The sequence below is a fragment of the Nerophis lumbriciformis genome, linkage group LG18 (genome assembly GCF_033978685.3).
Source record: "Nerophis lumbriciformis linkage group LG18, RoL_Nlum_v2.1, whole genome shotgun sequence".
Taxonomy (NCBI): Eukaryota; Metazoa; Chordata; class Actinopteri; order Syngnathiformes; family Syngnathidae; genus Nerophis; species Nerophis lumbriciformis.
In genome coordinates, this window is record NC_084565.2 from 22,872,501 (window position 1) to 22,896,216 (window position 23,716).

General features: G+C 40.0%; 1 protein-coding gene across 3 annotated transcripts in view; it reads left to right on the top strand.

Annotated features, from left to right (window-relative positions):
* The first annotated feature begins 604 nt into the window (after positions 1-604).
* Positions 605-23,716, top strand: part of pip5k1ca (phosphatidylinositol-4-phosphate 5-kinase, type I, gamma a) — a 92,429-nt gene continuing 69,317 nt past the window's right edge. The window contains exon 1 of one of the 3 annotated variants that reach the window (XM_061977861.1): positions 605-1,023. In XM_061977861.1, the coding sequence (XP_061833845.1) occupies positions 897-1,023 (127 nt within the window). In that variant the 5' untranslated portion in view covers positions 605-896. The remainder of the gene's footprint in view (positions 1,024-23,716) is intronic. The other 2 variants (XM_061977862.1, XM_061977863.1) reach the window with 2 other exon arrangements.

Below are 23,716 nucleotides of genomic sequence, written 5' to 3' on the forward strand. Positions count from 1 at the left end.
TGTATGTATGTATGTATGTGTGTATATATATATGTATGTGTATATATATATATATATAATGTATGTATGTGTGTATATATATATGTATGTATATATACATATATATACATATGTATGTATGTATATATATATGTATGTATGTATGTATGTATATATATATATACATACATATATATATGTATGTGTATGTATGTATGTATGTATACATATATACAATGTATGTATACACGTATATATACACGTGTATATATTTATATATATATATGTATATATATACATATATACATATGTATGTATACACGTATATATACACACGTGTGTGTGTATGTATATATATATATATATATATATATATACATATGTATGTATACACGTATATATACACACGTGTGTGTGTATATATATATATATATATATATATATATATATATATATATACACACATATATACATACATATATATACACATATATACATACATATGTGACAATATAGTAAAATATTTGTGTGGATGCTCAGTTCATAAAAGTTATAGATGACATCAAATGTATTTATTTTTGCCTAATGTTCTGTCACATTTCACATAAACAAGCCAGAAAGTGTTATTTTTTTTTAAAGCATCTAGGCTTGCAGTTTCTCCCTCCTCCACTAGAGAGCGCCACTGAGCCCCACACTATACCAGCAGTCAGCGGAGCTTGAGCTCCTCCGCCGCAGCCGAGCAGTGCAGTCGAGCCGAGAGGAGAGTGTGGAATGGGCCGCTGTCTCCAACCGCCAATGAAGACACCCCTGCGGATAACATGTCTTCCCGTGTGATTGTTTTCCAAATATAAGATAGCGGATTCGTCGGCATCGTCGCTTACCTATTTCCCCCCTGCCACACGCCTCCGAAAGGCTGAATGGAAGCCGAGGGAGCGGTCGGGTTGTCGGAGGCCGGGGACGGGAGTCCTCTGTCCGGGGCCACAGCATCCGATGATGCTGACACGGTGGTTGGCGTTAGCTACGGAATGGACGCGGCAGACATGGGTAGGTTTTCAGTCCTCATACCAACAATAACTCATATCATTTATTTGTTTTGTCGGACCTTTTTTCAGTTTTTAATAATATTCCACGGTGAATGTATTGCCAGTCATCTTTAGTAGCTAGCAATGAGCTGCTTAGCTATGATAGCTGCTAGTTTAGCTGAGTGGATGTGGACAGCAGGTGAAGATTATTGAATGTGGATTATTCTCATTTTCCAGTATATACAAACCCCGTTTCCATATGAGTTGGGAAATTGTGTTAGATGTAAATATAAACGGAATACAATGATTTGCAAATCATTTTCAACCCATATTCAATTGAATGCACTACAAAGACAAGATATTTGATGTTCAAACTCATAAACTTTATTTATTTTTTTTGCAAATAATAATTAACTTAGAATTTCATGGCTGCAACACGTGCCAAAGTAGTTGGGAAAGGACATGTTCACCACTGTGTTACATGGCCTTTCCTTTTAACAACACTCAGTAAACGTTTGGGAACTGAGGAGACACATTTTTTAAGCTTCTCAGGTGGAATTATTTCCCATTCTTGCTTGATGTACAGCTTAAGTTGTTCAACAGTCCGGGGGTCTCCGTTGTGGTATTTTAGGCTTCATAATGCGCCACACATTTTCAATGGGAGACAGGTCTGGACTACAGGCAGGCCAGTTTAGTACCCGCACTCTTTTACTATAAAGCCACGTTGATGTAACACGTGGCTTGGCATTGTCTTGCTGAAATAAACAGGGGCGTCCATGGTAACGTTGCTTGGATGGCAACATATGTTGCTCCAAAACCTGTATGTACCTTTCAGCATTAATGGCGCCTTCACAGATGTGTAAGTTACCCATGTCTTGGGCACTAATACACCCCCATACCATCACAGATGCTGGCTTTTCAACTTTGCGCTTATAACAATCCGGATGGTTCTTTTCCTCTTTGGTCCGGAGGACACGGCGTCCACAGTTTCCAAAAACAATTTGAAATGTGGACTTGTCAGGCCACAGAACACTTTTCCGCTTTGTATCAGTCCATCTTAGATGAGCTCAGGCCCAGCGAAGATGACGGCGTTTCTGGGTGTTGTTGATAAACGGTTTTCGCCTTGCATAGGAGAGTTTTAACTTGCACTTACAGATGTAGCGACCAACTGTAGTTACTGACAGTGGGTTTCTGAAGTGTTCCTGAGCCCATGTGGTGATATCCTTTACACACTGATGTTGCTTGTTGATGCAGTACAGCCTGAGGGCTCGAAGGTCACTGACTTAGCTGCTTACGTGCAGTGATTTCTCCAGATTCTCTGAACCCTTTGATGATATTACGGACCGTAGATGGTGAAATCCCTAAATTCCTTGCAATAGCTGGTTGAGAAAGGTTTTTCTTAAACTGTTCAACAATTTGCTCACACATTTGTTGACAAAGTGGTGACCCTCGCCCCATCCTTGTTTGTGAATGACTGAGCATTTCATAGAATCTACTTTTATACCCAATCATGGCACCCACCTGTTCCCAATTTGCCTGTTCAGCTCAACTTTATCAGTATTTATTGCCACCTTTCCCAACTTCTTTGTCACGTGTTGCTGGCATCAAATTCTAAAGTTAATGATTATTTGCAAAAAAAAATATATTTTTATCAGTTTGAACATCAAATATGTTGTCTTTGTAGCATATTCAACTGAATATGGCTTGAAAATGATTTGCAAATCATTGTATTTCGTTTATATTTACATCTAACACAATTTCCCAACTCATATGGAAACAGGGTTTGTATTTGTACCATGAATTGATTAACGTGGACCCCGACTTAAACAAGTTGAAAAACTCATTCGGGTGTTGCCATTTAGTGGTCAATTGTACGGAATATGTACTGTCCTGTGCAATCTACTAATAAAAGTCTCAATAAATCAATCAATCATGGCGGTGTTTTAACGAGCAGGGGCGTACATCGAGTAAAGAGTTTGGGGCCAGCATTATACCCACTTGCCCCCACTTGACATGAAACATGGTCACATTTAGGACACTGCCTGCTATATAAACCTGTTGTTAACCTTCTACATTAACTGGTACTTGTATGCACTAATACAGTGTTTTTCAACCTTTTTTGAGCCAAGACACATTTTTTTGAGTTGAAAAAGTCCGTAGGCACACACAAAAAAACAAAACTCTGTAGACAATAAAAAGCCGCAATTGTTGGATATTAATTGAAACCATAACCAAGCATGCATCACTATAGCTCTTGTCTCAAAGTAGGTGTACTGTCACCACCTGTCACATGACTCCGTGACTCACTTTGAGTTTTTTGCTGTTTTCCTGTGTGTAGTGTTTTTAGTTCCTGTCTTGCGCTCCTATTTTGATGCCTTTTCCTGCTTTGTCTGTATTTTCCTGTAGCAGTTTCATGTCTTCCTTTGAGAGCTATTCCCCGCACCTGCTTTGTTTTAGCGATCAAGAATATTTAAGTTGTTGCTGTCTTTTTTTTGTGTGGACATTGTTCATTGTCATATCATGTACGGGTGTACTTTGTGGACGCCGTCTCTGCTCCACACGCTGTAAGTCTTTGCTGTCGTCCAGCATTCTGTTTTTGTTTACTTTGTAGCCAGTTCAGTTTTAGTTTTGTTCGGCATAGCCTTCCCTAAGCTTTAATCCATTTTCTTAGCGGCACTCACCTTTTGTTTATTTTTGGTTTAAGCATTAGATACCTTTTTACCTGCACGCTGCCTCCCGCTGTCGCCTGCATATTGTGATCACGACCTGTTACCGACATCTACGAAGCAATTAGCTACCGGCTGCCACCTGCTGATATGGAAGAGAATAACATGGTTACTCTGCCGAGCTCTAGACAGCACCGACACTCAACAACGGCACATTATTTGCGGATTATAATTACTGGTTTGCAAAAAATATTTTTAACCCAAATAGGTGAAACTACATAATCTCCCACGGCACACCAGACTAGGGTTGGGTGATATGGCCTTTTACTAATATCTTGATATTTTTAGGCCATGTCACGATACACGATATATATCTCGATATTTTGCCTTAGCCTTGAATGAACACTTGATGCATGTAATCACACAGTATGATGATTCTATGTGTCAACATTAAAACATTCTTCTTCATACTGCATTAATATATGCTCATTTTAAACTTTCATGCAGAGAGGGAAATCACAACTAAGTCAATTGACCAAAGCTGTATTTATTAAACAGTTATTAAGCAGTGGCACAAACATTCATGTCATTTCAAAACAGAAAGTGCAAGATTGTCAGACATTTTAAAACAAGCTATTAGTGCACTTTTGTGCATGATGTCACTAAGATGACATATCTAAACAACACTAAATGAAAGTGCACTTTTTGTACAGAACGCCATTACAATAGTTTAAAACTAATTAAGTGCACTTTTGTGCATGATGTCACACAAGATATTTCAATAAGTGTCAAATAAAAATGAGCTGCATAATAGGAAATCAAACAGTGTATGTCCTTCGCTATGTGGTAGGCTCCTGCGGACGTTATCTCCTTTTGTTATTGACTATTTTTTTCATACAGTGTTGATCTGGAAATAGTTGCTTCGGCATTTTGTTGGTGTGGCACCGAACAGAGATGTTGACATGCGGAGTTTCAAGCACTCTTTATTCTCTAGCGAGTGACTTTTCAAATGATGCTACAAATTAGCAGTGGTACTACTTTTTGTAGCAACGCTTTTGCCGCATAAATGTTGAACATATTCCCGCTTGAAGCCAAACCACCGCCGGACAATGGACCCCGTGCTGTTTTTCTTGGGAATTAATTCTTCCTTCATTTGTTACCAGATTCGCACCTTCTCTCTCTCGTATTACCACCCACACCGCACCGTTAACATCACAGCTAACGTTACCATGTTGCTACCTCTCTGCTCCGCGGGAGCGTGTGACGTTGCAAGAAGGTGCGCTTGTTTTAAGTCTCTGTGAGAAGGAGAGACTAGAAAGAGTGAGAAGAGCCTGAAGTGTAATGCCCGCAGCTAAAAGCAACTGCGTGAGAATGTATACTCGAATATTACGATATAGTCATCTTCTATATCGCACAGAGACAAACCCGCGATATATCGAGTATATCGATATATCGCCCAGCCCTACCCTAAAGTGACATAGATCAGATTTTTTTTGCCAGTCTAAACGCTCCAAAGTGCTTCAAATCTTATCTTTTCACATTGGTTTCAGGCCACATTATAAGGTAGTTCAAATCCGATTGGAATCTGATCCTTTCAAATGTGACTTCAGTCTAAACGGCAATGCGACCCGTATGTGACTTTTTCGTCAGCTGCGTGCGAGCTATGTCATTGGTGTGCGTAGGGAAAGATGCAGCCCACCAGGGGAAGTGGATATCGTTATCACAACATCCTGTTTTGTTGAGCAAAGTCTTCTTTCGACGGCCGAATTTCCAGTGCATCATGAGTCAATAGTGCACAAATAATAGGGTTTATGTAATATTAATGAATATATATTTTGATTCTGAAGAAATAGCGATTGTTGAAGGACACTGTGGCGTATTTGCTTACATGTTACGTATATTGCGCAAGTTGTTTATATAGGCGATACAGATCCACGCTGATGGCCGTGTTATCTCTACTTAAAGATTAGAACCCGCCCAAATATATTACACTACTGTATTTTCCGGACCATAGGGCACACCGGATTATAAGGCGCACTGCAGATGAGTGGGTCTAGTCAGGTCTTTTTTCATACAAAAGTCGCACTGGATTATAGGGTGCATTAAAGAGGTCATATTATGTTTTTTTTTCTAAATGTAAAGCACTTCCTTGTGGTCTACATAAAATGTAATGGTGGTTCTTTGGTCAAAATGTTGCATAGATTATGTTTTACAGATCATCTTCAAGCTGCTTTCTGACAGTCGCTTCAGGATTTGCCGTTTTGTGGGTGGTCTTATTTACGTGGCTCACCTTCGGCAGCGTCTTTTCTCCGTCATCTTTGTTAAAGGGTAAATGGGTTATACTTGTATAGCGCTTTTCTACCTTTTTAAGGAACTCAAAGCGCTTTGACACTATTTCCACATTCACTCATTCACACACACATTCACACACTGATATTGTTGTAGAGGTGTAGCGTGCAAGGACGGGGGTGGAAGAAGTGTCAAAAGATGGAGCTAACTGTTTTAATGACATTCAGACTTTACTTAAATCAATGAAGCAGCATCTTCTCATCCGTGGCTCACTAGTGCAACAACAACGCCGTAAATGTGTCCCCTGGAAAACCGTCCAACCGGAACTCTCTAATAACTAAAGTTCCTTGGGTGAATAATGTAAACTCACTACACCGGTATGTTTTAGCGCTTTCATGGCGAGTTTACTGACAGATATAAATAAGAACTTTACACTACTTTAGAAATGGCAACAGCGGAGGATGAATGTCCCATAACAAGAAGATAGACAAAAAGAAGAAGCTTATCAACTACGTTGTCGACACGGACTACAAAGGCGGAAGCGCGCAAATTTTCAGGACTTATGCAGATCCCATATACAGATTCGCAGGTACCAGAAGGTAAGAGAAGTTCCTTTTGCATAATATTGCGAAACAAAACGCCAGATAATGTTTTCCCTTATACACACACCATAATAATACTCGTATGTTGAAGCACAGTACAATCCATCAAGCGGTGCGGCTTCATAGCTTACCAAAGTCGTACTAAAACATTTTGATAGATTTTTGAGCGCCGTGTGTAATGTTCTATATTTTCAATGGAACATATAAAATGTTGGTGTTGTTTACTTGAGTCATATTGCAGTCTACACGTATCTCTCATGTGTGACTGCCATCATATTGCAGTCGTCATGTATCTTATGTGTGACTGCCATCTACTGGTCACACTTATCATTTCACCATGTACCAAATAAAATAGCTTGGAGGTCGGTAAGCAGAACCAAAATTATTCCGTACATTATCTGGTTGGTTATAAGGCGCACTGTCGAGTTTTGAGAAAATGAAAGGATTTTTAGTGTGCCTTATTGTCCGAAAAATACGATATATATATATATACTGTATATCCATTCATACATTGTTCATTCAACAATCCATTTTCTACCGTTTGTCCCTTGTGGGGTCGCGGGGGGTGCTGGAGCCTATCTCAGCTACAATCGGGTGGAAGGCGGGGTACACCCTGGACAAATCGCCACCTCATCACAGGGCCAACACAGATAGACAGACAACATTCACACTCACATTCACACACTCGGGACCATCTAGTGTTGCCAATCAACCTATCCCCAGGTGCATGTCTTTGGCGGTGGGAGGTATTACTTTAATTTATTTTCATGTTAAAAACATTCATTTTTAAGGAGTGGCAACTTTTATTTTATTTTGTAGTAGTAGTAGCGACTTCCTTGTTCATTTACAAAATCTGGTGAACTTCCTTTGTTTTCTCTTTATTAAACTGCACATGGAGGCGAGGCCACATTGGGTCTTGTGCGCGTTTACACTGGAGTCTAATAAAGATCACATTTTACTCGCTGCGTAAACAGTCAGCTGGAAAAAATCTGATTAAAAAAAAAAAATCCGATTTGGGCCACAACCATAGTCAAAAAGTCCCCCAAAATAAGGTAAAAAACATGAAAACAAGAGGGAACCATCAAAAAGACAAACGCCCAGAGCTCCTGTGCAATAAATGTAAAGATCAAATATAGTGTAGAAATGCACCCAATTGCAGAAAATGTACTTGTGATTTTCAAAATGTTCTTTCAGGGTTTGTGTGGCAGGACTTTGTGCTGAAATAAATTGTCCTTTTTTTTTTCTCTCAATTTTACTCTTTTTTTCCTAAAGGGTGCTCATATTCTTGCATCTTCCCCGTTAAGAAACAACATACCCAATCTAAACTTACCGGTAAACACATTGCTGTCTGAGAAACTAAGATACTCAATTGTGCACATTAAACCTACAAGCTGTGCTTTCTTACAACAGACTGATCATTCTAGACTGAGAGGAATACGACATGGAGGTGTTTCAGCATCAAGGGTTGGAATTGGGGGTTAAATCACCAAAAATGATTCCCGGGTGCTGCCACCGCTGCTGCCCACTGCTCCCCTCACTTCCCAGGGGGTGAACAAGGGTGATGGGTCAAATGCAGAGAATAATTTCGCCACACCTAGTGTGTGTGTGACAATCATTGGTACTTTAACTTTAACTTTTTTTTACGGTGCGTGTAAGGACTGCTGAACAAAGTAGGACGCCACAACATCCGCCAGAAGTAATAAATAATAACAGATTTTATTTATTGCGTACTTTTCATTTAAATAAATCTTAAAGTGCTACAGTACAAACAAATATTTAAAAAAACAAAAGCTTAGCCATTTAAACAGATGAACTACTAAGACTAAAACACTATCTGTGAGGCATCATAAACACAAAACATGAAAAAAATACTTGGTAAAAATGTTTCAGTATGTATATAAGTGCTTTTTAAGCATATTTAAAAATACCCCAATAATATGGATAACAGTGATAATTTTGGTCAAGATAAGTATGATGTGAAATGTTCATATCGTCACATCCCAAATTGTCACGCAAGTGTAAAAAGAAGTTACCAGTCACACTGGTCAAAAGTATGGGAACAGCGATTACTGCTTTAAACGTGAGTCCTGCGTATTTCATCGAACTCCTCATAACACACCTTGTTAAAGCTTCTCCTTTTAGAAAAAAGAAGTGTGACAACGATTAATCAATTACAAAAAATCTTCAATTTGTATTGTGTTGCTTCTTTTAATGATTAAAAATCTATAAGGGGACGGCGTAGGGCGGTTGGGAGAGTGGCAGTGCCAGCAACCTGAGGGTTCCTGGTTCAATCTCCATCTTCTAGCAACCTCGTCATGTCCATTGTGTCCTTGAGCAAGGCACTTCACCCTTGCTCCTGATGGGTGGGGATTAGGGCATGGCAGCTCCCGCCATCAGTGTGTGAATGTGTGTGTGAATGGGTGAATGTGGTAATAGTGTCAAAGCGCTTTGAGTACTTTGAAGGTAGAAAAGCGCTATACAAGTATAACCCATTTACCATTTACCATTCACCATTAAAAATGGATAAAATCCGGACTTTATAGAGTGCCAGGAAATGTAAATACACGGACATAGTTTCTGCACTGCTGTAGCAATTAAATATTGATAATGTGCGTTTTTTTAGATAAAAAGAATAAACGTTATATTAAAGGTAACATTTTTTGTTTATGTCAACTTTTTTTCCCAAATTACACAAAGTTGTATCCGATTACTCGAAGATACAAATTGATAGAGCGATTATTAAATAATACATAACTGGAGCCCTGTAGCCTATTAATATTAATTTACTTCTACACGTTAAGAATGTTACTTAAACATTGCCCTGTTTATTTTGATGGGAACAATTAGACCAGGGGTCCCCAAACTTTTTGACTCGTGGGCCGCGTTGGGTTAAAAAAATTTGGCCGGGGGCCGGGCTGTATATACATATATATATATATATATATATATATATATATATATATATATGTATATATATATATATATATATATGTATATATATACATATATACATTGTCTTTTTAATCCGTTTTGACATTTAACATTGTCACGTTATCGATGGGAAAATTCATTTTTAGACAATATGATTTGCCTGAGCGGCTAGGAGACACCGAGAGTAACAAGCGGTAGAAAATGGATTAGAAAGAAAATATATATTTTTTTAAATGTAACTTGGGATTTCCCGTGGGCCGGATTTTGGATGCTGGGGGGCCGGATCCGGCCCGCGGGCCGTAGTTTGGGCACCCCTGAATTAGACGCTGGAACCGATTTAAAGGTGCACTTTTTTAGGATTTTTGCCTATCCACAATCATTATAAAAGACATGACGACGGATGTATATATTTTTTTAATGCATTTTATCTCGTAAATAAAAATAAATACAAGTCTGCTTAATGGGATGTCCTCTATTCCCCCCAAAAAAACAATAAATAACCATCCAAAAAGCACTAACAATTCTCAATTTACATTTCGCAACTTGAATATTAACCAAGTATTAGTGAAATTGTTTGTTACGACCTGTTAGGCCAGGCTATTCTTTGTTGTAGTTTTTTGGTGTTTTTCCTTTGTTTTTGGCTTCACTTCCTGTTTTACGCTTTTACTTTGGTTTCACTTACTATTTTGTTTGCATTGTTTGCCCTAGCTTTACTCTCTTTCTGAGCGCTTCACTCATCACCTGCGGCTTGTTTGCGTTGATTGTCTCACCTGGCGTTGGAGGGCTATTTAAGCCAGTCTCTTTTCTTTGTTGGTTGTGGGATCATACCAAATGTTTGGCATCTTGGTATTCAGCGGAACTTTCACGGTTTGTGGCATTTTTCACTTCTTGTTTTGCAATTCTTTCTTGTTAGCCCCCTTTAGTTATTTTTTCTTGCACAGTTTCCCTGTGCTTGCTTTGTGCATATCCGTGTTGTACTCTACCTTGGATTTTTGCACCTTTTGACGTTAAATACCCACTTACCTGTACGTTGCACGCTGTCTCCTGCTTTTTGGGGGTGACGATCTTCGCTACAAAGAGCATTCCTAACAATTGTTGTAATAAGCGCTAATGCAAACTATTCATTGTGGCGCCGTGATCACGCACTTGTGTACATATGTTGATATGATCAACTCCTGAGCTGCTTCCTCGATTCCTCGTTAAACTTCATTCTTCACAAATGAAATATGAAATCCGTGCTGTAGTCTGCAGGTGTACCTAATGTTGTGGCCCAGCAGGTACTGCAGCACGGATTTCATATTTCATTCATTCACAACTCATCCAACACTAACATTATTGTTTTTGCACTTTTGGCTTCTTATTAAATAACTTTTTCAAATACATTCAATCTTGCACGTGGAAACTTTAATTGTGGGCTTTAGCTGATATAACACTCCCATCAGGGGGTGCATTCTACGCCGGGGGTGCATTATCCGGCACAACACCTGCAACCTGACGCTACAAGGTGTGTGTGTGTGGGGGGGGGGGGGGGGGGGTTGGAGGTAGCGGGGGGTGTATATCGTAGCGTCCCGGAAGAGTTAGTGCTGCAAAGGATTCTGGGTATTTGTACTGTTGTGTTTATGTTGTGTTACTGTGCGGATGTTCTCCCAAAATGTGTTTGTCATTCTTGTTTGGTGTGGATTCACAGTGTGGTGTATATTTCTAACAATGTTAAAGGTTTTTATACGGCCACTCTGTGTAAACTGTATCGCTGTTGATGAAGTATGCTTTGCATTCACATGTGTGTGCGTGCAGGAGCCGCACATATCTTGTGACTGGGCGGGCACGTCGTTAGAAGGGATGAAAAGCGGACGTTACGTCAGCTCGTAGAGGACGTTAAAAGCAGTGCCTGTAAGGCACGCCCCCAAGACTGTGGAATACGAGATATAATGATTCATGAACACCTTCGTTCGATAATGAAGGTTACCTCAGCTCAAAGCCTGAACCCCAACATTAATGAACTAGCATCCAAGGAAAGATGGCAAGTATCTGGTTTGGGCACATCAGATTAGATCAGTGTGTTGCAAACTGAGCAGTTTAAAGTCCTGAATTGTTGGTTTATTCATTATTTTACCGGTATTTTCAAATTTATTAGCCTGTGGAAAAAGTTAATGTTGATATTTACCTTAGAAGGCTGCAAATAGAAAAGAGGCATTCAATTTTTATTGAAATTGTATTTGATATGCCATTGATATTTTTTAATTATTATTATTATTATTTGAAACTCGATTTTGCATGTCACTATAAAGTTATATAAGCCTTGCTTGTTCCATATTTTATGCAAAATTTGTTTGGGTCCCTATTAAAAGGTTAATTTGTTCAACCTTGGCCCGCGGCTTTGTTCAGTTTTAAATTTTGGCCCGCTCTGTATTTGAGTTTGACACCCCTGTTCTAGATCATAAATCATGCCTCTCACCTGGATAGTAGAAGGACAAGGACGTATTCTGACAAGTTTGTACACTTTGACAGCCAATTTAGACACTGAAATGGCGAGAACAACACGAAATTACGCTTGGTTCCACCACCCTTTTCTTTGCGACGATTATGAGTCATTCATCTAAATGGGAATATATGAAAATCTTAGCAGTTGGCATCCTAATGACAGCAGACCTTGAACAGTAACTGATGTTTTATTATGTTTATTGGCTCTCATGAAGTTTGCAGTGAGCAGTAATCAGTCATGTAGTTGAAACAATAAAGAACGTTGTGATGCGTTTTTTAAAGTAATGCGCCGTGTATGCTTGAAATTAGTCAAATACGTAAATATTAAAAGTTATTATAAATGTGCCTTTTACTACATTACATCTATATTTACAGCATTTATATAAACTTATAATTGAGGTGTTTGGATGTTTTTTAAGGGCTTTATAGGCAGAATAGAGCGGCTCCTATAGGCTCCACTGTAAGCGGACTTTTGATCGCATGTATGTAGAATGCATTTAAAAATATACATCCGTCGTCAACACAGGCGCCTTTGCCCGGTTGGTAGAGCGACCGTGCCAGCAACCTGAGGGTTCCAGGATCGATCCTCGCTTCCGCCATCTTAGTCACTGCCGTTGTGTCCTTGGGCCAACCACTTTACCCACCTGCTCCTAGTGCCACCCACACTGGTTTAAATGTAACTTAAAGATGTAGAGGATCAATCAATCAATCAATCAATGTTTATTTATATAGCCCTAAATCACAAGTGTCTCAAAGGGCTGCACAAGCCACAACGACATCCTCGGTACAAAGCCCACATAAGGGCAAGGAAAAACTCACCCCAGTGGGACGTCGATATGAATGACTATGAGAAACCTTGGAGAGGACCGCATAGGTGGGTAAGCCCCCCCCCTCTAGGGGAGACCGAATGCAATGGATGTCGAGTGGGTCTCACATAATATTGTGAGAGTCCAGTCCATTGTGGATCCAACATAATAGTAAGAGTCCAGTCCATAGTGGGGCCAGCAGGAAACCATCCCGAGCGGAGACGGGTCAGCAGCGCAGAGATGTTCCCAGCCGATGCACAGGCGAGCGGTCCACCCCGGGTCCCGACTCTGGACAGCCAGCACTTCATCCATGGCCACCGGACCTGTGCCCCCCCCCCCCCCTCCACAAGGAAGAGGGGAGCAGAGGAGAAAAGAAAAGAAACGGCAGATCAACTGGTCTAAAAAAGGGGGGCTATTTAAAGGCTAGAGTATACAAATGAGTTTTAAGATGGGACTTAAATGCTTCTACTGAGGTAGCATCTCTAATTGTTACCGGGAGGGCATTCCACAGTACTGGAGCCCGAATAGAAAACGCTCTATAGCCCGCAGACTTTTTTTGGGCTCCGGGAATCACTAATAAGCCGAAGTTCTTTGAACGCAGATTTCTTGCCGGGACATATGGTACAATACAATCGACAAGATAGGACGGAGCTAGACCGTGTAGTATTTTATACGTAAGTAGTAAAACCTTAAAGTCACATCTTAAGTGCACAGGAAGCCAGTGCAGGTGAGCCAGTATAGGCGTAATATGATCAAACTTTCTTGTTCTTGTCAAAAGTCTAGCAGCCGCATTTTGTACCAATTGTAATCTTTTAATGCTAGACATAGGGAGACCCGAAAATAATACGTTACAGTAGTCGAGACGAGACGTAACGAACGCATGGATAATGATCTCAGCGTCGCTAGTGGATAAAATAGAACATATTTTAGCGATATTACGGAGATGAAAGAAGGCCGTTTTAGTAACACTCTTAATGTGTGATTCAAACGAGAGAGTTGGGTCGAAGATGATACCCAGATTCTTTACTGAGCCTTGTGTAATTGTTTGGTTGTCAAATGTTAAGGTGGTATTATTAAATAAATGTCGGTGTTTAGCAGGACCGATAATCAGCATTTCCGTTTTCTTGGCGTTGAGTTGCAAGAAGTTAGCGGACATCCATTGTTTAATTTCATTAAGACACGCCTCCAGCTGACTACAATCCGGCGTGTTGGTCAGCTTTAGGGGCATGTAGAGTTGGGTGTCATCAGCATAACAATGAAAGCTAGCACCGTATTTGCGTATGATGTCGCCTAGCGGCAGCATGTAAAGAGTGCAGGGCCAAGAACCGAACCCCGAGGAACTCCGCACGTTACCTTAACATAGTCCGAGGTCACATTATTATGGGAGATGCACTGCATCCTGTCAGTAAGATAAGAGTTAAACCACGACAAGGCTAAGTCTGACATACCAATACGTGTTTTGATACGCTCTAATAAAATATTATGATCGACGGTATCGAAAGCAGCGCTAAGATCAAGAAGCAGCAACATAGATGACGCATCAGAATCCATCGTTAGCAGTAGATCATTAGTCATTTTTGCGAGGGCTGTCTCCGTAGAGTGATTTGCCCTGAAACCGGATTGAAAAGGTTCACAAAGATTGTTAGACACTAAGTGTTCATTTAGCTGCTGTGCGACAATTTTTTCGAGGATTTTCGAAATAAAGGGAAGGTGAGACACCGGTCGGTAGTTTACCATGAGGTCAGGATCAAGGTTAGGTCTTTTGAGCAGAGGATGAATAACCGCTTTCTTGAATGCTCGGGGAACAGTGCCAGAGGAAAGTGATAAGTTTATAATATTTAGCACTGATGGACGATGGGTTTCACTATCAAAAGCGCTTCAAGTCTCTAGAGAAAAGCACTATATAAATATAATTCACTTCACAATTGTAAAAGATCGGCAAAATTCCTTTAAAAAAAAAAGTGCAGTTCCCCTTTAAGTTCATACAATCTTATTGATATGGAGGACTTCTTCATGCGCCCATTCTGCAATGCCAGTCCTTTATTACTCCAACTAACAACCGGTTATTAATTTGTGTTTGACTTAGGTCGACATTGATACTTTAGTAAAAGTTTTTGTTTGGTTTCAGAATATTTGTTAGAGTTTTTATCCATACTGTATTTTCAACTATAGATGATGTTGAAGTTCAACATGAGAGGGGTAACCATATGGTGATAGAAAGGTCTTTAAAGAAATGACATTTTGATTTAATGTAGCCTAAATGTGCTTCTGTTCCTCCCCAGTGCAACACATCCACTAACAGCCTATTTCGTGTAAATATAAATGCTGCAGAGCTTGCTTAATGTTGTGTCTTGTGCAGGATAATTGTAGGCTGCAGTGTTGAAGTCAGCTGCTCTCGTTGTGTGAAGACAGTGTTGTGTGGGTGGGGCAGCTGGCTTCTTCCAAGAAGCAGTGGGAGCTCCTCGTAACAAACAAGCAGAATGCTCCTACTCAACTCCCTCTAGCTTTAAACCACCAACACAATTTGTTCCGTGATGCTGGTACCCCAAAACACTTACTCAGTCAAAAAACCTACTCAGTGGCCTAGTGGTTAGAGTGTCTGCCCTGAGATCGGTAGGTTGTGAGTTCAAACCCCGGCCGAGTCATACCAAAGACTATAAAAATGGGACCCATTACCTCCCTGCTTGGCACTCCGCATCAAGGGTTGGAATTGGGGGTTAAATCACCAAAAATGATCCCCGGGTGCGGCCACCGCTGCTGCTCACTGCTCCCCTCACCTCCCAGGGGGTAATCAAGGGTGATGGGTCAAATGCAGAGAATAATTTCGCCACACCTAGTGTGTGTGTGACAATCAATGGTACTTTAACTTTAACTTTATCGTCATAGGAAATCATGTTAGTGTGTAATCTGTTCCAGGGTCAAACTGTAACCATTACAAAACCTTTGACTGTACAGGCAGTCACATTTTAACTAGGGATGTCAAAGTTATCGCATGTGATTACTGGTAAAAAAAAAAAAGGCATCCCATTATTCATGTATAAATGCAATTAAATCACACAATTTATGTTGACTGCACATAGGCACATTTTCCTCGACGATATTTTGTGTCATGTCTGTTGATCATGTTTTTGTTTTAGTCATGTTCGGTTTAGTTTTTGGTCTCTTTGTGCACTCTTGTTTGTTTTGTCACCATAGCAACCCATTAGTTTTCACCTGTCCTCATGTCGCGCACCTGTCTCACGCTTTGCACTCGCACACCTGTCACTGATCATGTCACTGCTATTTAAGCCTGGCTGTTACAGTTGATCGTCCTGGTTACACTATCCTATCCATCCATACTACCTCTGCTACCCATGATATTCCTGTCTACTGTAGTTCATGCTTCATGCCATGCCACAGTAAGTGTTTTTGTTTCGTGTTCATAGTTAATTGCCTTTGTGCTAGTCTTTTGGTTTCATTAGTCAAGTTTGTTCTCCGCCATCGTGTGCGCCTTTTGTTTGTTTCCTTTTTTGTTGTCTGTTAGTGTTTAGAATAAAAATATGTACTTACATTCACGACTTGCCCGCACCAACTTTCCTTTGCATTCCGGGAAAACACAACAACCCAAAGTCCACGTATTGACATTTTGACCTACAAATTATTGCCGATAAACGATAGTATTTCCATTATTGTTTTGAGACCAAATTAACCACTAATGTAACGATAACAGATGATATATTGTAGCGTCCCGGAAGAGTTAGTGCTGCAAGGGGTTCTGGGTATTTGTTCTGTTGTGTTTATGTTGTGTTACGGTGCGGATGTTCTCCCAAAATGTGTTTGTCATTCTTGTTTGGTGTGGGTTCACAGTGTGGCGCATATTTGTAACAGTGTTAAAGTTGTTTATTTCGGCCACCCTCAGTGTGACCTGTATGACTGTTGACCAAGTATGCATGGCATTCACTTGTGTGTGTGAAAAGCCGTTGATATTATGTGACTGGGCCGGCACGCAAAGGCAGTGCCTTTAAGGTTTATAGGCGCTCTGTACTTCTCCCTACGTCCGTGTACACAGCGGCGTTTTAAAAAGTCATACATTTTACTTTTTGAAACCGATACCGATAATTTCCGATTATATTTTAAATCATTTATCGGCCGATATTATCGGACGTCTCTAACTAAAAGCCATAAAATATGTTGGAGGGGCTCAAATATATAAAATGGCTAAATTTATAGTATTGAGAAATAAAGTTGCACTTAACTATTGAACATGTAGGCAGAGGTAGAGTTATACATTGCTGGCAATTAAGTTAGGACCTTTTTAACAAATGTGCAAAGTAACAATATAAAATAAGGCTGTCAACGCTAAGGTGTTTAACGCATGTGATTAATAAAAAAATAGCGCGTTTTCATAAATTAATCAAAATTAATCACACCATTTGTTATGATTGCGCGTGAACCCAGTAGTCGGCGCCTATTGTTACACGGTGCAAAGATAAGTGATGAGAGTCGGCCAATTTCACTTCAGATCAAACTGAGGTAATTTGTTGGCATTGCAGCAACATACTTTCTTATCGTCGGCGCACAACACGTTTAAGATAGCATTGCATTTGATGTCCAGAGGCATTAAAATTGTTGATACAATTGTAAAACTGTGCCGATTGTTGTAAGGCAATCAATCGAATGGTAAATGAAAATGAATTCAATAACTTTGTCGTTATCGATAAATTGCTACGTCTGTTTCTTTTCTTCGGCTGCAGCTTTCAAACTGCATACAAGAGGTCTTGTAAGGTTTGAAAGCTTGAGAAGAGCTGCCTTCTTATGGCAAATGAAACGGTTCAGGAGGCCCAAACCCTGACATCATGTCATGTTAATGAGGAAGCTGAGTTTGTTTCATAAGCGACTCCCTCAATGTCACTCAGACGTCTCCACTTCAACAACACATGAGCTAACTTGGCTAACATTCGTAGGTCTGGTGACGCACCTGACGTGACCTAAGGTGGCCTAGGATGGACAAACTAGACATTCTCACAACAGACACAACTTGTATTCTCTGAACATTCCCACAGTAAATGAATGAGTTCCTTCAGCTGTCTGAAACGTTATACATAACTTGCTATCAACTGTACCCATTTTAAAGAACAAAGGGTGTAAAATACAATCAATCAAGATGTTTAATTGACTAAGCTTCTTTTTAATACATTTAATGCAGGTGTGTCAAAGTCGAGGCCCGCGGGCCAGATCTGGTCCGCAAATGAATTATTTGCGATGAAACAGACGACTTAATAGCTGACCCACATGCTGTCTCAAAATGTCCTCTACAATCCGCGACGTCACGCGCTGACGTCATCATACCGAGACGTATTCAGCAGGATATGTCGCGCGGAATTTAAAATTGCACTTTAGTAAACTAACCCGGCCGTATTGGCATGTGTTGCAATGTTAAGATTTCATCATTGATATATAAACTATCAGACTGTGTGGTCGGTAGTAGTGGGTTTCAGTAGGTCTTTAAGTCAAAGTCCACGTTAATCAACATTAAACTGCCTCAAGTTGTTGCTCAGATTAAATAAAATGACAAAACTTTTCTTCTACATATAAAAAGTGCAACATTAAACAGTTTCAAGTCAACTCAGCCTCAGATTAACTTTTCTGGCTAACTTGGCAGTAAGAGGATTTATTGGCTAATTGTTCTTCCACCATAGAAGTGGGTCAAAATCTAGTTTCTAATGCAATATGGTCTTAAATCTGCTGCTATTAAAACATTTGTTATTGCTTTAGCCCTGCCTGACTCGCCGAGGAGAGGCTGCTTGAATGCGGTGGTGACGCTTCAAATGGGTTAGCATGTTTGACGTGTTGTCAGAAGCAGCTGCTGAACAATGTCGGCAAACCTCCGTCCTCCATTGTTGTATCGCGCAGCCATAGTGTTCCCAAACGGGAGATCTTAATGAGGCAGGAGGGTCTTCCAGCTCTGGCTTTTACATGTTGTCGTAGCCCGGTCGTTGCTAGCATGCCGTGTGTTGTGCCTCGGTGTGCATAGTTTACACAACGTGCGTTGCGCTACTTAATATGTCCGTGTGGAAACTTGTTCGGTACACCTCCAAACCGAACCGGAACCCCCGTACCGAAACGGTTCAATACAAATACACGTACCGTTACACCTCTAATCACAAGTCAATAGTTAGTAAATAATAGGCTACATATACTGTATCCATTTATACAATGTATTACTTTGTTTTTTTAATGTAAAAGACCCTCGTTTTTAATGTGTTGTGGCTTTTGTTTTGCAGTGGTGCCGCACCACAATAAATGACATGTCGGGAAAACCCTGGCATTTATAAAAAAAATATATATATTAGGTAACACTCAATTATTCAAAGCAACAGAATAAAAATCTAAGCTTTTTTTTAATCAAATTATTTTCTATTATTAAATTATTTTTTTTGCATTTACTTAAATACAACTTATTCCTATTTTATTACTTTTATAACACTTGTAATATTACTTTTACCCGTATTCTTAAAACTTTAATTTCTTCTTTTTCCCTAACACTGCACAATTTACATTTTGTCATTTTTTATCATATACTAAACAATTTTTTTTATTGATATTGGCATGCACCTGGAGATAGGTTGATTGGCAACACTAAATTGACCCTAGTGTGTGAATGTTGTCTGTCTATCTGTGTTGACCCTGCGATGAGGTGGCGACTTGTCCAGGGTGTACCCTGCCTTTTGCCCGAGTGCAGCTGTGATAGGCTCCAGCGACCCAGAGAGGGACAAGCGGTAGAAAATGGATGGATTTATATATTTTTTCAACACCATCCTTTTTTCACACAAGATATAAACATACTTTCTATTAAAAATACAGGCAAACAATATATTGTGTATGTCAGCATATAAAATATAGCAATGAACTATCAGCAATAAAAAAAAAAGGTTAAGTTCTGTTTCTTTCTTCACCTTTTCGGACACAATCTTGTTCAGCATGTCGGAAACATTCTTTGCTCTTTTATTGTGTGTTGTGCTGTAGAGTAGGCCTTCCAGAAGCACAAAAAGTGATTCCATTTGCCTTGTCCCGATGTGTCCCTTCTAATAAGATTGGGATCTTCATCCAAGATATTTGACGTCATGAAAGAAACGTAGAGGATGACGCAGTTTGCTTACGTCTTATAAAACACTGCTGTGGCTGCTTCTGGCTGCAGGGAGGATGTGGGGTTATAGTCACCTACAGTGTTTGTCTGCACTGTAAATGCATTCATCATAGCCAAGGCATTTGGTCACCTTAACTGCAAAGAAATTGGGGCATTAATTAGTAGCAGGTGGTAATTATTTCTGAAATATTCATATTTTATTTCTCAGTTGTAGCTCAATGCAGACCTATACAGCACCTGTCAAAAGTTTGGACTATTTGACATGCTATTGATTGAAAAAGCGTATTCCAACGTTTGTCTGGCACTGCAAGTGAGATATCTAAATTTTGGGGCGGTATTCTTTTATATATATATATATGATTATGCCTTAGTTCTTTTGTCATTGTGCTCTGAATGTCACTTAGCAAATGTAATTATGTTTTCAAAGGCTGGTGTGTATTGTATATCTTTTAGTTTGAGTGTGAGTTCTCAGTTTGTGTGCAGGAGGATTATGTAAAAACTGTTAATCCTGTTTACCACAATACTTGGTGGAGGCGTGGGCCATGATATAGTGCTGTGCGATATTACCATGTATGCCGTAGTGCGACATAAACATGTCTATCATACCATATAATTCTCTATTATTTGTATAATAATTTTAACTGCTTTAGAAGACACTTAAGCACAACAAAAGCTAAACCAACAAAACTCGAAAAGGATCTCCTCTGTTTGGTATAATAGTCAGGTGCCGACCAAACAAGGGTAAACAGCAAAACATGCCGCCAACAAGGAGTTTCTGTCCACTCTATTCTTTTTTCTCTTCTGTCACTAGAAGACACGACAAGAAAAACGGTACAGAATTGGTGTTAAAATGCGACCAAGTACTAACGTTACCTCAAAACCATGTAGTGATGAAAAGAAAAACAAAGTCTTAACAAGCCTGCATGAGTTGTTGTCCAAAGGCACGGTCTATGACTCGCAGTTCTGCAGACACTGAGAAATGACAGATACCATGTCTAGTTTCATATGTGTAGACATAACGGGTGCACAATTAATCGTCATCAAATTGACATTGATGTTTTAATTAGTGCGATTACGTAACCACTAGAGGCTGAGGTTGTTGTTTTTTCTCTGCTGTCACTGGTATTTGAGTAACAGACATGTTCGCCAACCAGAACTTTTGAGTCTTGCATTTCTTACTCGCTTCAAACACGGAAAAAAAGGTCACTCACCTGAGCAGTGACGGGCAGTAATAAACTACATGTAGCTAAGCTACGTAGCCTAACTACATTTCCCAGTAGCTTAGCAGTAGCTTTGCTACTTTTTGAACAAATAGCTTTTACTGTAGCTTAGCTATTTGAGACCCACGTTGCTTGTAGCTTACACGCTCGAAGAGAGAAAATGGACTGGGAATCCAGGCCAAAGAAATATGGAGAAAATACAATGACCTGGATGAATGAGAATATCCATACTTATGGAGAAAATCCATTATGATTGGTTGGTGTTCGTAACATTACAGAGTGGCCATTCAGAGGCAAGATAAGGTGGGGCATCAAAACCAGAAAGCAAAATCATAACAACCTACTCAGTGGCCAACCTACTCAGTGGCCTAGTGGTTAGAGTGTCCGCCCTGAGATCGGTAGGTTGTGAGTTCAAACCCCGGCCGAGTCATACCAAAGACTATAAAAATGGGACCCATTACCTCCCTGCTTGGCACTCGGCATCAAGGGTTGGAATTGGGGGTTAAATCACCAAAATGATTCCCGGGCGCGGCCACCGCTGCTGCCCACTGCTCCCCTCACCTCCCAGGGGGTGATCAAGGGTGATGGGTCAAATGCAGAGAATAATCTCGCCACACATAGTGTGTGTGACAATCATTGGTACTTTAACTTTAACTTTAACTTTATAACAGACACGCAGTCATATCACATGACGACAATGCAGTCAGAGACAGAGGGATGACTAAAAAAGACAAAAAATGTCAGGAATTCTGTGGACGATGAAGACGACGTCCACAAAAATGTGTGTCCTTGGCCATATTTAGACAAATGTATGCGTTTAGAGCAGTGGTTCTTAACCTGGGTTCGATCGAACCCTCGGGGTTCGGTGAGTCGACCTCAGGGGTTCGGCAGAGCCTCCGCCGCGGAGGTCAAGACACACCCGACTCATCGTGTAAACAAAAGCCTGTCGGCGTATTATGGATGCCCCCAAACAATGTTCCCTCTAATTTTCCATATGTGCAAACACAAAAACTCCTTGAGCATTCAGTGGAGCACATGTGAGCGACGTCAAACGTGCACATGCACTGTGGTTACACTTGCAGCACACCTGTCCCAAACCTGACTAAATAACAAGTTAAATGTTTTATTATTGTAATCAAATGACAGCAGTCATTTCCATGAGATTATTTTGGCCCATTTACACTGACTATAACATATTGTTTTTCATGAGCTGTGTACTAGTATTATATGTCTGGGCGGGAGTCTTGCTTTGGAAATAATGTGTACCCCTTTCAGATATCGCATTTAGTTCCCACTAAAACATTCACACGTTGCACAATGAGATGTAAACATGGAATCATGTGTCCATTCCTGTAACTTTCCGTTTGTAAAATATATCTTTATTAGTATTTCTTTAATATAATAACATCATTTTATGATTACGGTTCGGGTTCGGTGAATGCGCATATGTAACTGGTGGGGTTTGGTACCTCCAACAAGGTTACGAACCACTGGTTTAGAGAAAAACAATACCCAAAACCTTAGTTTTTATTTGTTTGAACCAAACCATAACATAAAACTAAACCGCTCTCTTCATCTAAAACATCCAACACAAAATTTAGGAACGCACGTTAACGTCAGTTGAGTTCATGAAAAGTTTTACTGCATATAACCATTACCAAGGCTATCTGAGCCTATCTCAGCTGCATTCGGGCGGAAGGCGGGGTACACCTTAGACAAGTCGCCACCTCATCTCATCGCAGGGCCAACACAGATAGACAGACAACATTCACACTCACATTCACACACTAGGGCCAATTCAGTGTTGCCAATCAACCTATCCCCAGGTGCATGTTTTTGGAGGTGGGAGGAAGCCAGAGTACCCGGAGGGAACCCACGCAGTCACGGGGAGAACATGCAAACTCCACACAGAAAGACCCCGAGCCCGGGGATCAAACCTAGGACCTTCGTATTGTGTAGTATTACTTTCATTTTGTTTTTAAGTTAAAAAAAACAAAACATTTTCAAGATGTGGCGGTAATAAAAATGACATTCAATTACATTATGAGGAAACCCTGCACTAGTGTGTATATAATTTCAAGGGGAAAAACTGCTATATCGTGATATCAATTGTTATCGGGATATCAAATTACCTATATTGGGATATATATTTTTGGCCATATCAGACAACACAACTGTGAGCTAAGGAATAAACTGTGAAATTTGGCAGCATGATGTTGTATTTAACTACCGTATTTTCCGCACTTTAAGGCACACCGGATTATAAGGCGCACCTTCAATGAATGGCATATTTCAAAACTTTGTTCATATATAAGGCGCACCTATGCATCCATTAGATGGAGCTGCGTTCAAGGGAATGTTAACAAAACAGTCAGATAGGTCAGTTAAACTTTATTAATAGATTACAAACCAGCGTTCTGACAACTCTGTTCTCTCCCAAAATGAATAAACAGCTGTTTTATTTTCCCCGAGGTAAAGTCTGTGACGTGGTGTTTTGTTTATCTTTTAACAACAGCAAGGTATAACATGTAGTGCAACATTTATATCACATAGTGGAGCGGAACTTTTCCCTGATTCAATAAACACGTAAAAAA